At 42.3% G+C, this 14,787-nt stretch overlaps 1 protein-coding gene across 10 annotated transcripts in view; it reads right to left on the reverse strand.

The window, feature by feature from the left end:
• LOC127373463 (spectrin beta chain, non-erythrocytic 1) overlaps nucleotides 1–14,787 on the reverse strand; it is a 130,254-nt gene that overhangs the window by 29,659 nt on the left and 85,808 nt on the right. For 5 of the 10 annotated variants that reach the window (XM_051418016.1, XM_051417989.1, XM_051417999.1 and 2 more), the window contains 17 exons: nucleotides 14,562–14,674; nucleotides 14,282–14,469; nucleotides 11,299–11,416; nucleotides 10,708–10,866; nucleotides 10,078–10,173; nucleotides 9,484–9,690; nucleotides 8,594–8,759; nucleotides 8,350–8,501; nucleotides 7,934–8,152; nucleotides 6,830–6,910; nucleotides 6,367–6,573; nucleotides 5,980–6,191; nucleotides 4,732–4,869; nucleotides 3,355–3,475; nucleotides 2,446–2,661; nucleotides 1,275–1,694; nucleotides 60–262 (listed from right to left, as the gene is read on the reverse strand). In XM_051418016.1, the coding sequence (XP_051273976.1) occupies nucleotides 60–262; nucleotides 1,275–1,694; nucleotides 2,446–2,661; nucleotides 3,355–3,475; nucleotides 4,732–4,869; nucleotides 5,980–6,191; nucleotides 6,367–6,573; nucleotides 6,830–6,910; nucleotides 7,934–8,152; nucleotides 8,350–8,501; nucleotides 8,594–8,759; nucleotides 9,484–9,690; nucleotides 10,078–10,173; nucleotides 10,708–10,866; nucleotides 11,299–11,416; nucleotides 14,282–14,469; nucleotides 14,562–14,674 (3,016 nt within the window). The remainder of the gene's footprint in view (nucleotides 1–59; nucleotides 263–1,274; nucleotides 1,695–2,445; nucleotides 2,662–3,354; nucleotides 3,476–4,731; nucleotides 4,870–5,979; nucleotides 6,192–6,366; nucleotides 6,574–6,829; nucleotides 6,911–7,933; nucleotides 8,153–8,349; nucleotides 8,502–8,593; nucleotides 8,760–9,483; nucleotides 9,691–10,077; nucleotides 10,174–10,707; nucleotides 10,867–11,298; nucleotides 11,417–14,281; nucleotides 14,470–14,561; nucleotides 14,675–14,787) is intronic. The other 5 variants (XM_051418026.1, XM_051418007.1, XM_051417961.1 and 2 more) reach the window with 2 other exon arrangements.

Consider the following 14,787-nt stretch of genomic DNA (forward strand, 5'->3'; position numbering starts at 1 on the left):
GCAGATATAAACTTAAGTAAAACACAAATTCCCAAACAAAGCAACACTATCTTTATGACCTCTGGTCGATGGAGTCCACCTTCTCCTGTATGCGCTCGGCGTTGATGTTGCCGTCGGTTACCAGGCGCCGGCCGGTGTCAACCACACCGCTGATCTTCTCCTCGTTGGCGTCCATGGTGGTCATGAAGTCTTCCTGCTTCTTGATGGCAGCCTCAGCACCCTCCAGAGTGGTGGGCATCTCAGTGTGAGCCAGGACATACTCCTGACACAAACACACAGAGGAGAGGTTTACGTGAAATGGCGACACTCAGCCATTAGATGGCATTTCCTGCTTCTGATTTGATGATGGAGTAAAAATATCCAATTTGGATTTTTCAACTGAAATTTGGATGCAATTTAAAAGAGTGAAAGGTAGAAAAGAAATACATTTGTGTGTATATAGACCCTTTTTCTTTCTTTCTTTTTCTTTGTAATGTGTTTCCTGTTAATCAGTAAAGGACTCATGTTTCTATCTGATAATATGAGTTAAAAACCATACAGAAAGTAATTGAATTGGTCTAAACATGGCGCTGTAATGAAGGCCTTCTACCACTTGGTGGCAGCTTCTGACCTTCTCATAGTGACAGGGCAGGACTCCAGGCCTGGTAGATGGATACAGGGAGGAGGACAGAAAGTAATCTGAAATACATCCATCACAATTTCCACCGTCCTTTGTGACGTCTTATTTTGTCTGACCAACAGTTCAAACCCAAAGAAAAGCAGGAACTCCTCCTTGATTACTTTTATGCATGTCCATCCATCAACTCATTGTTTCAGCTCTACTTCTATCCGTGTTTTTAAGTGCTTATCCGGTACAGGGTCAGGTTGGGTGGGAGCCTATCCCAGCATGCTCTGGGCCAGGGGTGGCGTACACCCCGGACAGTCGGTCACAGGAACAGAAATCTGGCCGAACCCACATGATACTGGATTGGACGAGTGCCCAGTCAGAGATTTATTTGCTGATCACAGTGAGTGTGTGTGTCACATCACTAATGAGAGAACAGTTCACTCTGTGGTCAGATCACATGACAACCACATGAAATCACTCACAGTCTACTCTGAAAGGCTCTGTGTCTACAGCAATGCCAATGTCTGAGAGGAGGAAAGAACATCCCAAAGTTTTCATATGATCTTATCTCACTCATTGGTGTGTCAGTGATCCCAACTGATTTTCTAACCTAACGTGGGGTTCAGACCCAAGTTAAAGTGCAGGTGTGATGACATCACAGGTTTACCTGGTTGTTGAGGAAGGCCTCAGCCTGCTTGGTGTCTCTGAGGAACAGCTGGTAAGCGTGGGACTGGGACAGCAGGTTCTGCCGGTTCTCCCACATCTTGTGCAGCTCATTCCAGCCGGTGTCAAGTGCCTGCAGTCGCTGTCGCAGGAACATGTACTGCGCGTCAGTCTGGCCCTGCGTCACCATCTCTCCCATGTCCCGCATCTTCTGATAGTCCTCCTCGTAGTTGCGGATCTCGTTCTTGATGCCCTCATGCTGGGCCAGCAGCTTCTCGGCCTCGGCCAGTGTGTTGGGCATGTCCTCGGAGGCGATTGCTGTCTGCGTCCGTGACAGCCAAGACTGGAAGTCGTCCACTTCGCGCAGGAACTGCTGCAGTTTGCTGGCCTCACCGAGGGACTCCTCTCGGTTCTTCATGGTGTCCTGTTGACAGAAAAAAGAGGGGTTATGTCCACAGAAAAATGGAGTTTGCTTCAATCACAGCACTGTTTTTGTGTCCCAAAACACATTGAGAGTAGTGGACAGTAGGCACCTGTGTTCCCTCCTGTTGTGGTCATATCATACCGCCCATGGGTTTTGTGATATTGTATCAATTCTCAAAAACCCTAAACTTTTCTTTACTTATATCCTATGCATCTGTTGGTGTGGTCTTTATACTATTAAAGTTTTCCTAAAATATATTGCCCAACAGTATCACAATATATTGTATCGCAATATGCATTGTATCGTCAGATTACACAACCATACACAGAGCCTATTTATTTCTTTTCCTGACTTGTATTAAAGAAATTGAGACTTATAATACTGAAAAAGACTTCCTTGCAGTAGAGCAGTTATTAATAAAGGGGTACACTGGAATTAAAGATAATGTCACTTTTTTCTGTACATCTCTACGGATGGCTTAAAAAAATAGTATTGAATTGAGCAAAAAACCTGTGCTAGTGCTTTTGCTCTGTTACAGAACGCATCAGGCCTTCTTTCGGTAAAATACTGGTTAATGAAGTTCTTAGGATGGAAATCATTATTAAAATAATTCCAACTATTTAAACATACACACCTGATAACCATATGTTCTGGGGTGGAACAACTGCGACCTAATTCTCAGCTACATAATCCAATAAAATGACCAACTGGGTGAAGTCTGTAAGTAAGTAAGTGATAGATATTCTCCTACCTTCATCTCGTCCCAGACACCGGTGATCTCGGCTAGACGTCCCTTGATGGCCTCAGACTGCTCCGGGTGTTCTGAGGCCAAACGGTCCGCCTCTTTTCCCAGGTCGGACAGCTTGTCTTCGATGGCAGCCAGGTCGCGCTCCATCCCTGTCAGCTTCCTCTGCAGAGCCATGACACCAGCCAGGTCGTTCCCAAGCTCCTGGGTCGACTCAATAACCTTAAGGGGGACACGGGGAGGAAGTGGTGAGTTAGACATGAGTTTAATTAAAAGTAAATAAGTCACTGTAGTCCATGCACCCCATTTTAATAAGACCCAAGCTGATGGGAGATTTTTAGTCTGCATTGTTTGTATTTTGGCACACAACTGCCACCATTGAAAGTAGAATTAGCTGTTAGCAGTTCCTGCTTGCAGTGTACCCATGGATGCACAAACAGCTATCACTGGATTACTTTGATACTAAAGAAACTTAAAAAACGTTCTGCAGTGCTCTGCCAAGCGTCGTTTTTCTGATATTTATGGACATTACTCGTGATGGATATTGGAGATAATGATATATAGATATCTTCTGGAAGTGTAAGTCACATTAAATATAAAATATGCGTTTCTTCTCATATCTTTTATTTGAGATTTTATTGAGCTATCAGTCAGAGAAAGAGTCAGATTATTGACACAAACTGCTGCACTCTGTCACTACATGCTTTAAAGTACCTTAACTGTCTCCATGAGCTCCGGCTGTTGACACTGTGCGTGACCAAACTACAATAACTGACTTCCTGTCATTTCAAGAACACCTGCATGCACCTGTCCCTTTCACTCACAAAGCCTCAAGACTCTTCAACTCATAGTTTGAACCTCGACTGTGGTGGACTAAAGCGCTGTGAGAGCAGTCTGTTTTTGTTCTGTTGGTACCTTGGTCTTCTCTTTGATCCAGGACTTGGTCTCATTACACTCCAGGTGGTAGTTCTGGACACCCAGAGCTGAACTCAGACTGTCTTTCTTCTGGTCCACCAGATCTCTGAACTGGCTCCACCTGGACAGACGGACAGAGACACCATCAGCAACAACCTGAACAAGTACTAAAACTGAACCAGGAACCTGCCAGGTGGGTTACCTGGTCAAACACAGGGTGTTTACAGCTTTAATCTAGACTTTCTTAGTAGCTCAATCGCAGTCAAAGTTAATTTGGTTTATTTTTCTGATTAGGTTTCCCGCTCAGTTTACTGTTCAACCTGACTTTAACAAACCGGGTAATCGATGTTTAGATTGACCCCATTACCTTCTGTTAAACCTACCATGAATTTCAGTGACCTGTTCAGTACCCGATAATAATAAAGTTTATGTACTTTTTTAATCCAAATTATTTGTTGAATCTTACAGTTTACCTTTTCTTCAAATCTCACTAATGTCAATTTATTTACCTTTTTAATTGTAGTTTATTTACCTTTTCAATTAGCTGTTTAGTCTTATTTCAACTACCTCATGAATCATGGTTAATAATAAAACTTTATATATCTGTTTACTCCTGATTTACCTGAAATTCAGTTTATCTACTTGTTTGATGGGTTAATAACAATCTTAATTTTAGTTTACCATCAGTATACAATTAACTGAAGTTACCTTTAATCCCAATTTTTTGTTGCTTTTGTGGTAAATCCTAGATTAGTTAACTTTTCAGTTTATTTACTAGTTTAATTATAACTTATTCAACTTTTTAAACTTTATTGAGCTGTTCAATCTCATGTTAACAACCTGTGTAATAGTAGTTTACATACCTGCTGAATGCTGGATTAGTTAACATCTTTATCAGTTTATTTATACAGTCAATCCCAGTTTATGTACTGGTTTAAACCTGGTTTATAAATCTGTCTAATTCCAGTTTATCTTATCCTACTGAAGTGACCTTAAATCCCAGATTTAGCTTGTTTAATTCCTAGTGATCACTCCCCAGTAAATTAATCAATTAATTACTAATTCCTGTTTAGTTCCCTTTTTAAGCCTGGTTTTGATAGCTGCTTAATACCAATTAATTAATCCCAGTTACATGTACAGTTGGTATTAAATTAACTGGTTAATAATTTGAGTTAATTTTCCTATCCATCCTGGTTTATTTCCCCCTTTATTCTAAATTTTGTTTACTATTTAATCCCAGTTAAATCAAGCACTTAGTCCCAGTATGGTGCTAAATTTCCACTTTAATTCCAGTTTGTTAACCGGTATAACTTTAATTTAAAAATTACCTGATAATCCCAGTTTATGATCTGGTTGATTTAATCCCAACTGGATTACCTGGTGTTGAGTTTGTCTTGCTGGGCTTTGATCTCCTTCTCGCTGGGATGTCCACTGTGGATCAGTTGCCTGGCAACCTGGTTCACCACGGCAACCCGAGACGCCTGGTTGTTCATCTCCGGCTCCAAACTCTCGAACCTGAACCGAGACAGAGGCAGTTACACATCATGACAGATATAGACATATATATTGCAATTTTTTAATTAAATTAACCTATTTAGTCTAACCTAGGAAAACAGTCATAATCTATAGTCCAAGCTAGAGGTTGGGGGTTTAAACACAACAATTGATACAGTGTTATTAAGCATCAATATATCATATCTGGCGTCTGGTTGAGAACTTCATGAATGTTGAAACATTGAGAGAAAAAAAGAAGTGACGTAAGTGTGAAGAGAAAAGTGTTGTCTGCTGATGCCTGCTGCTGCTATTGAGTAACACACACACACACACACACACACACACACACACACACACACACACACACACACACACCGAGTTAACCAGCATCTGGGAAACGATCCATGTGATGCTTTGTGGTCAATATGGAGAAACAAGTGGCTGAAAACCAGAGACTGTGAATGAACCGTGTAACCACAATCCAAAATACACACTCCCCCCCCCACACACACCCACGCAACCAAACACACACAATAAGCCTCTTAAACAGTGTGGAACTTTCGGTTTGTTGTAATTAACAGTTTACTGCGGTGGTTCCCACAGTCTGACTGTGACGGTCTCACTCCAAACAACAACCAGGACTAACTGACGGAGCACAAACCAGATCTTAAATTCCACACTGCTGCTTTTACATGTTTTAATTACAATAATCACAATCCTCTTTCATTCTCTATCTATCTCGAGTCGAGGAGGAGGGGCCAACTTTTAATGGCCCGTTGACAAACGACAACGGACAAATCCTGCTTTATATGTCTTTAGCTAATCAATTCCATACAGTAAGCCTAAAGATATTCAGGCTTTGAAAAAAAAAAGCTGTGTTTTGCTGCCCTCTCTGGTTGAGAGTGTCACCTCTGACCATGCCCAGAACCACTAGGTGTCCCCTGCAACCACACCCACAGTGATGTCACAGGGTACACCTGTACATCACTGCAGCTTGTTAAACCACAGTGTTACAAAAATAAAATGATTGATTATTGATTATTGTAATTATTGAGAAGATGGCAACATAAACTCCTGGTTGAAAACTGTTGCTTTACAAACACAAACTCTGCGGTTCGGTCTGGTCCTTACCGGTGCTGGACGACCTCCAGGTCCTCCAGTTTCTCTGGGATCTCCATGCTGTTGAGCCACTGCTCCTTCTCGTCGATCCACACCTCGCAGGCGTTTGCTTCGCTCAGCATCTTGTAGAGAGCCAGCGCGTCCTGCAGTGCCTGTTTCCTGAGCCGCGTCAGCTCCACCACCTCCTTATAACGCTCCTCGATGCCCGCCAGTCTGCTCTGAACCTGCAAACACAGGACTGTCAGACACTGCAGAGAAACTGAAAACAACTTTTACTAATTTTTACATTTAAAACTCTTTTGGTTTCTTTCAAAAATTAATTCAAGCAGAACTCTTCCCTGCTCTTATTTTAGACCCTGCAGCAGTCGGTGTTGTGTTTGTGGTGTCTGTCAGTTTCACCTCCTCAGAGTTGGCCTTCTCGGGCGGCAGCGTGCGAGACTGTTCATGTAGAGCGTCGATGACGGGCCGGTAGCTGCCGATCTCCTCGGCCACATCCTTGTGCTTCTTCACTAGAGCCTGAGTGGAGAACTCGTCGTGGCCGACGTCCACGCTGGAGACGATCCGCAGCACGTCCAGCATCCACGTGTCGATGTCGTCGGCATCGGCCTGCAGTGACAAAGTGAGAAGTTTAATATCAGTGAGCACATTAAGACTGTAAAAATGTATTCTTTTTCAGGCGTCAGCTGTTATCCTGCAGACCGGAATAATATTTGGTTCATGTTTTACAGATGTCTTCATTACATCTTTTCAGGAAACAGCAATAAATACTGTATTTCTGGCTAGACAACTAAGAAACTCTGAAACATGGAAAGTTCATCTTTGTGCTTTCAAATCCACTCAAACAATATCTAAGAGTTCTCACCTGGAACTGGTGCTGGTTGCAGGCCTCCTGCAGACGAGCTTTGCGGACGGCAGAAAGACGCTCCAGAGCCGCCCACTGCTCCTACAGCACAAAGAGGGGAGGGGGGAGGAAAGGAAGAAAGGAAGAAAGGACATAGGGAAGCAAGGAGTTAGGATATGATAACACACAATAGTAACATTAGATTCTGGGTGTTTGAGGAAGGATTTACATGAAAATGCACTTTTTCTTCTGATATGTTCCATATTTATTCCAGATCACATTAACGTTTCAAAGGTAAAACAGGACAAAGGAAGGGAGGGGAGAAAAGCTTTTATCAATCATCACTGCAGGCCAGATGTTTCAGAGCTGTACTGCAGAAATACTGAAGTCATATGTCCAACATGCAGGCTTTTTTTTTTTTTTACTAAAAGACGACTAACCAGGAGGGTTGTGATTATTATACAGCTTAAATTTTCAGACAGATTTCTCAAAAAGTGAATTTTATGTTTAGAAATGTTACCAAAAAAACACAGTTAGTAGGTAGTTTAACTAGTAGTTTTGGGCAATATTTCTTTTGGGGGTGGGGGTTGTCATTTTATTTAGCTATTTTATAGGTCTGGCACCAAAGAAGGAGTGAGAGCCATTCATTCTCACTGAGCGGCACAGTACACAGAGTTTCTTATCTAAAGTCTAACTTTAAGCCAAACCAGAGTAAAGGCGGTGGAAAGGTTGAACCTAGACTGTGAGTTTAGGTGAGTTTTTTCTGTCATGTTTGAGGTTACGATGAATTAACAAGGCAGTTAAGCTAGTCTTAATAACTCTCCGATTGCTAGTTGTTGTCATAATTTTAACGTATCGACCAACCCTAAACCACAACCAAAAAAGTAAACAGGATATGCATTACTTGTTAGAGCTAATTCCTACGTGGTTAATAGCCTTGTTTACCATATTACCTTTTAGGACAAGATCTTACAATGTCAGCTTGATGCTTGTTGAGAGGATACATTTTGTAAGACTAGCTTTATTGTACCTATTATCCACTTAAATGACCTCTCGACCTAATTAAAGGGCATCATTTTGGATCTTTAAGGCTTCCATGAACTCAAAGAATAAAAAGAGATTTACCTTGTTGTCTTGGATTCGTTCTTTAATCTTGTCAGCTCCGAAGTGTTTGTTGGCCACCAGCTCGTCGCCCTGTTTTATGGTTTGCTGGAGGTGGCCGGCACGCCCGCTCATCTCATCTTCGAAGGCTTTGTGCTGACTCAGCAGCCGCAACGCTCCCGTCAGATCCTTCCCATAATCCTCGGACGACAGGATCTGCTCTTTCTCCCTGATCCAGCCCTCCTACAAACCACACATTCAGGTCTCAGTTACATCACCTCAGAACTAAATCAGGTGTTTCACTTATGAATTCTGGTGAAGCCAACTGTGCTGTGGTTCAAGAATAAAAGTTGTTATGTAAAGTGATTAAAACAAATGTGGGCACCAAACATTTTTGATTTTAGTGTCAGGTAAAATAATTAAAATAAAATAATAATTACCTCTTCTGCCATTTCCCAGAAGAACTTCCAGAGGCGGCGGGACTCCTCGAGGCGAGCTCGGCGCTCAGCCGCCAGCTGACTCAGTTCCTGGTAACAGAAGTCCATGTGAGCGACTCGATCCCTGATGATCTGAGGATCACAGGGTTTATAACCTGAGGGGGAGGAAGAGGAGACTGAGTAGGGCAAGAAGGAGAGGAATCATCATTTATTTCTGTCTGTTATGAGAAATTAAATGTGTTCCAACCGTCTGTCTCACCCTCCATTTCATCGGCAAACTTCTGAGCGTTGCTGTTGACGTTTCGGACTCGGTCGGCCTGGATGCTGATGTCTGCCTCCACCAGAGCGTGTTTCTGCAGCAGGTCCTCCACACCCAGCAGGTGTTTCCCATAATCCTGAGAGAGCAACAGCATCTGCAGGGACAGAGAGCAGGGTCAAAGGTCCAAATTAGATAGGACTGTAATGTCAATAAATTCTCAGTACACAGAATGCAGTTTCTACGCTGCCTTCTAGAGCAAGGCACTGTGATCCAGTGACTTGCCAGGGTGCTTGACAAACTTTTGGTTTCTGGTCTAATTCTAGAGTCAGATGTGTTCATCAAAATCAGTTCCTGCACTTTTTCTTCCACAACAAAGGCAAACTGCCCCAATGGAACCTTGATCTGTCCCTTACTGTAAATCAAGGATGAATCAGGTGTTGACTTTACAGTTCAGATCGTATCTGCTCTGTTTTTGTGTCATTTTTAAAATTCAGTACATTCAGCAACATTTCATTGCTCTCTTACATGATACTAGGGCTGACCTGTATGTTTCGAAGCTTCAATTGTTACCATGGTAATCAACGTCCAAATCAGTATTCAAATGCTACATTGTAGTGAATCTCTTGCTCTGCATCTCTGCCTCATCAGTCCCTTCAGACCACATATTTTTCTCATATGAACCCTGGACTGAAACTTCAAAGCCCCAAAAATGGTATTCAGAAGAGCCCTACATAAACGCCATCTAACAATGTTGTCTTAACCTCAAGAGCTGAAGAAGAACTTCACCTACATAAAACTCAGGCAATATTTTTCAGAAATAGATAAAGAAGGCTGAGTATCTGACCAAGATTTCAGTATCAGCCTCAAAACCTTTGTACCTTCATCTCGTCCATCCAGTCCATGATGTAGAGCATCTCCTGGAAGACTCTCTGCAGGCCCAGGTTCATCTCCAGTCTCTGCCTGCGGGCCTTCAGCAGCTCCAGCAGGTACTCCCACAGCCGGATCACGTTGTCCTTCCTGGCCGTGATGCGTTTGATGTCATGGTAACTCTCCGCCTCCAGCTCCTTTGCCACGGCAACCACCGCCTGCAGCAGTGAGAGGGAGGAGGAGAATGAGTGGAGGGAGGGATAAAACGGCAACAAAAGACAAAACTCATGCTAAAGATCTAAAACAGAAACACAGAAGAGTCCTAGGAAGACGATAAAAACCTCTTTTTTTTTCAGATGGGGGATTTAGAGTAGAGCCTTTAAATTACTCCCGTCTCATCAGGGTTTAAATGCATCCAGTCAAGGCTTAGATCTGTGCCATCAAGATTTCGAAAAGTCTGATCAATGTTTGCACCTGTTTAATCAATGGTCCCATCTGACCCATCTGGCTTCATTCCATCTGATACAAACTTATTCTAATTCTGTTTCAGGCTCTTCGCAGTTCGAGAAATCGATGTTAAAAATCGATCCAGGTGATGAACTGACCTGAACTCGCTCCTCGTAGGCTGCAATGTCTGTTTCTATGGCTTCATGTTTCTTAGTAGCGGCTTCAACGGCCTGAAGATCAAATCCAAAGTTATCCTGCAGAAGGACAGAGGGGAGGAGGCAGGGAGAGGACAGGTGAAAGGAAACAAGGAGAGGAAAGAGGAAAGGAAAGAAGGAAGGAAATAAGTAGAGGACAGTGGAAAGGAAATAAGGAGAGGAAGGAGGAAAAGAAACAAGCACAGGAAGGAAGTAAGGACAAGTAGGAGAAAGGAAACGGAACAAGGAGAAGAAAGGAAACAAACAGAGGAAAGAAGAAAGGTAACAAGGAGAGGCAGGAGGAAAGGAAACAAAAAGAAGAAAGGAAACAAAGACAGGAAAGGAAACAAAAAGAAGAAAGGAAACAAGGAGAGGAGAGAGGAAAGGGAAAAAGGAGAAGAAAGGAAACAAAGAGAGAGAGGAAAAGAAACCCGTACGGGAGAGGGGAGGATACAAAGGAAGGACAGATGAACATATGGACAAATTATTAGTATATTATTAAACTTTTATGGATTAAGAAATAAGAATCTAATGAACAGGACTGACTGGCTGTTTTGATGAATGATTGAAAATGTGTTAAAAGCTGTGTCTTACCTGGGAGACCAGCCTCTGGTTCTCACTCAGCCACGTCTCCCTCATGGCGGCTTTGCGGTCGAAGCGTCGGGCGAGCTGCTCCAGTTTCTCTTGACGAATCAGCTCCGTCCTGAGAGCCAGCTCTCGCTCGTGCTCCGCCTTCTCAAGACGCTCCCATGCCTAAAACAAACACACACACACAATATCAGCCAAACAGTAACACTAATGAAGGTTTAGATAATTGAGTTTTATAGTTTTTGAAAGACTCTTACACGAAAATGATTGATGACGATCATTGTATTATTATATTTATAATGTATATGTTATTATTTTTCTATTTATTATAATATTGTTTTTCCTTTTCATCTTACCTACACAGATCTTTGACGTTGTAAATACTGATTTTATAGTTTTTAAGTAGATGTTATGGATCAAGCCTTTTTAAATTTTACCAAATAAAAATCAAATGTCATGGGAAGAAGAGTCATTTCTAAATTCAATTGAACTCTCAAAGTGTTACAATTAATTTTGAATGTCAAAATTAAAAAGTATTGTCTCAATTTACATTTCGAAAGTAGATCATAGACACACCGGGATTAAATACATAATCACCTTGTTGATGTCAGAGATGAGTTTTCCCTCTCGGGGAGTGTAAACCTTCTGGTTGTTGGCTCTCATCTTACTCTGGATGGTGAACAGAAGAACCTCCAGGTTGCCCTTCTCTGTGAACCTGCGCACAAGTACATAAAAAGAGAATTACCAGGTGTTAACTACACATCATTATATTATTTTCGAGCTGACTAAGTTTCAGATATTTGATTATAGTTTCTGGTTTAGGGACACCTGAGTTGACTGAATAATGGGAACTGTCTCAAAAATGAGCAGAAAGAAAAATCAACACAAACAAAGAGACATTTTTAAGTTGCACAAAGTTCATATTAATTGCAGAACTGCTTTTCTCTGCCTCTTGCACTATGTGTGAGCGTTTCTGTGTCGACCCCTTAGTCCCAGTCATGAAGGCATGAAGCACAAACTGTCTCATTTTATGTTTTTGAGTCAGCACATTCATTCAGACTCCCAGATGTTGATTTTAATCAACAATACATTATGGCTTTATGCAAAGGTCTATAATAAATAATTGCTTAGCCAAGAACAAGCATCTAAATAAATAAATCTAAATAAAATACAGGCCCATCGCAGAGAGTCAAGAATTCTTTCACATTGAACCTTTAAGTGGATCAACATTTGTTGTTTTTTTAGCTTGATGACGTGTTGTGTTGTGTTGTGTTGTGTTATGGTTGTCTAGCCGTGTGTCAGGGAGACGCAAGCACAAAGTCACCTCCAAAGCGAACAAAAAACAAGTTCTAAACTTCATTTTCCAATCATAACAGCTTTGACTCATTCCAGGAAATGTCATTTGTATCTGTGCTCTGATTGAGACTCGGCTGGGTTCGTTGTTTTGTTATCCTCCTGCAGTCCCTGTGGGAGGAAAACTGTGGTTTAAACACAGAGCTGACTCCTGAGTGAGTAACAAACTGTGAAATATCGGTTTACAGTGAGAGGTGGTTGGTTCTTTGGGTTTTCAGGAGTTAAAAAAAAAGGAGAGACAGAGACAGAGACAAAGAGGAGGTTAAGACAAAAAGAATCTGGAGGAGTGAAAGTCTATTAAAGACACAAAGAAAATAAACAGAAATAAAGCCAGAGAAAAAGTGTGTTTTCAGTGTACTTTGCTTTTTAAGTACAATTAGGCTACATATACCACCAAGCTAGCTAGCTGGTACATACCATGTGGAATATTTGTTATTTATTTTGAAAGAATATTATTTATGTCAACAATTTGGGAAATGAACTTAGGAATTAGAGTGAGCTGTTCAGATGGATATCAATCTCATGTGTTCAATACAGAGCTGAAGTCAGGACATAGTTAGCCTAGCTCACCATAAAGACTGGAAGCAGAGGGAAAAGGCTATCCTAGCTCTGTCCAAGCTTTAAAGCTCATTTATTCAAGAGTTCTATCTCAGATCTGCAACCCGCTATAGCTGGAGAAGCTGCACAGAGGTACTGGGCGGATGGATACACTATCAGAAAATAGTTCCAACATGCAACTTCTGCTAAAACCTCACACTTGGTTTTACATCTCTCTTGTGTACATGTTCATGAGTGAGCTTTAGAGTTGTTGGAAGATTAATTTATGATATATATGATAATGTATTTATTTTAGATGGAGCCAGGAGCCCTCGATGCTTCTGCGTCTTTATGCCAAGATAAGCTAACCACGTCCTGTTTCCAGCTCTGTACTTAACACACAGGCTGTGTTGTTACTCTACTCTTTATTTTTTAACAATTTAAGGACAATATACACATTAATCAACATTTCTGTAAAGTGCCTGTGTTAGCCAGCTGGCTAATTTCTAACTGTAGTCCCTTGGCGAGGTGTTTTGAAACATATAAAGTGCCATGGGCCCTATCTTGCCGATCTGAAACGCAAGTATCAAACGCAAAACGCAAGTAGCTTTGTGGGCGGATCTCGACGCAAATCTAAGATGGGTTGGTCTGAAGTAGCTACATTAGTCATAGGTGTGCTTTGGGCGTAACGTGCAATAAACCAATCAGAGCGTCATCTCACATTCCCTTTAAAAGCAGGCGCGCTTGTTCCATGGCGGATTGCTATTATAACGGCGAATCTGCCAGGAGCCGTTCACAGCCGAGGAGACCGACGTTCTCGTCAGGGCCGTAAAATACCGAGAAGTGACATTATTGACATGAAATAAATGTAACACAGCCATACAATAAATCAAAGCAATGTAACGCAGCTCCGCAGGAAGAAGACCCTGGCCTCGGGAGCAGTGCGCACGGGCCGAGCAGTGCGCCGGAGCACCGCCCGTTCCTGCAGCAAACCGGGTTTGACATGCTGGAGCGGGAGCTGTCCGGGATGCAGCACAGTATTAATGCCCATCCTGACCGGGTGGCGATGTTGCTGCGGCCTCTCAGGCGCATCCCCTCAAGTCTGCGCCCTTAAAATAGCATCTGAAGAAGCGCCACTGGCTTTAGACTAGGTTTTTCCTGGTCTGTGGCGGAATTGTTTTCTGAAACAGCAAAATAGCACCAGGGAACGTTTGCGCCGGAACACGCCTCCTCTTTACGCTGAACCGCCCCCCGGAGCGCAAGTTCATTCCCTAATTTAAGGACGTGCGTCGGTGGAGGGAAAATTCCAATGTGCGTGGGAAAAAAAAAAAAAAAAAAACCAGTGTACAAAGTCAATTGCGCTGAGTGAAAGATAGAGCCCCATGCCTTTAAATGAACCACTGCTTTAAGAACTTACTTTCCAAAATGTGGGACAAATTAGTACACCAGTAGGATGTTCAGTACCTTCGGTATGTAGGCTACTAAACTCGCTACAGATGTTTCCGGTTGTTAACCTTGTCACATTCACAACAGCCAACTATAGTCCTCCTTCAGAGATGAGATTCTTCCTTTTATTCACCACTAGCATTACTTCTAAAATGAGCCAGTAATAGTATACACCATTTGGGGAAAGTTTAAAGTTAATGAATTACTGCTTAGTCATCAGTGTGTGTGTCAAGTGTTCACTGACTTTGGTGGTTTCTCCACAGTGCGGTAAGTGTTGAAGGCCTGCAGTTGCTGCTGGACTCCCACCAGAGAGTTGGCAAACTTCCTGTTGTTGAGGATGATGATGGTCTGTTCGATCCACTCTAGCAGGTCTGACGCCAGAGACTCGTACTTCTCAATCATCTTCTCTGTCTCAATGGCGTTGTCCAGAACCTGGAAAACACACCACAAGAAACATGTTTACTAAAAAGGCAACAGCATGATCCTTTAACCGTCTGCTGAGGTGTGGAGAGGCGGTTGGTCACCTTGCCGATTCTCTTTCCCTCCACCTTCAGCGCCTTCATCTTGGAGAAGTAGTGGTAGTAGGTCACCACGTAGGTGATGATGGACTTCTCATCAGGGTGGTCCACGCTGATGTCTGCACACAAAAAACAAGACATCACCTTGGACTTTGAGAAACAGGGATGGAGATTTTTCTGACATTTAATAGACCAAATGATTATTCTAAAAAATGATCATCAGAATAATCAA

Source organism: Dicentrarchus labrax, unplaced genomic scaffold (genome assembly GCF_905237075.1).
Source record: "Dicentrarchus labrax unplaced genomic scaffold, dlabrax2021, whole genome shotgun sequence".
Lineage (NCBI taxonomy): Eukaryota > Metazoa > Chordata > Actinopteri > Moronidae > Dicentrarchus > Dicentrarchus labrax.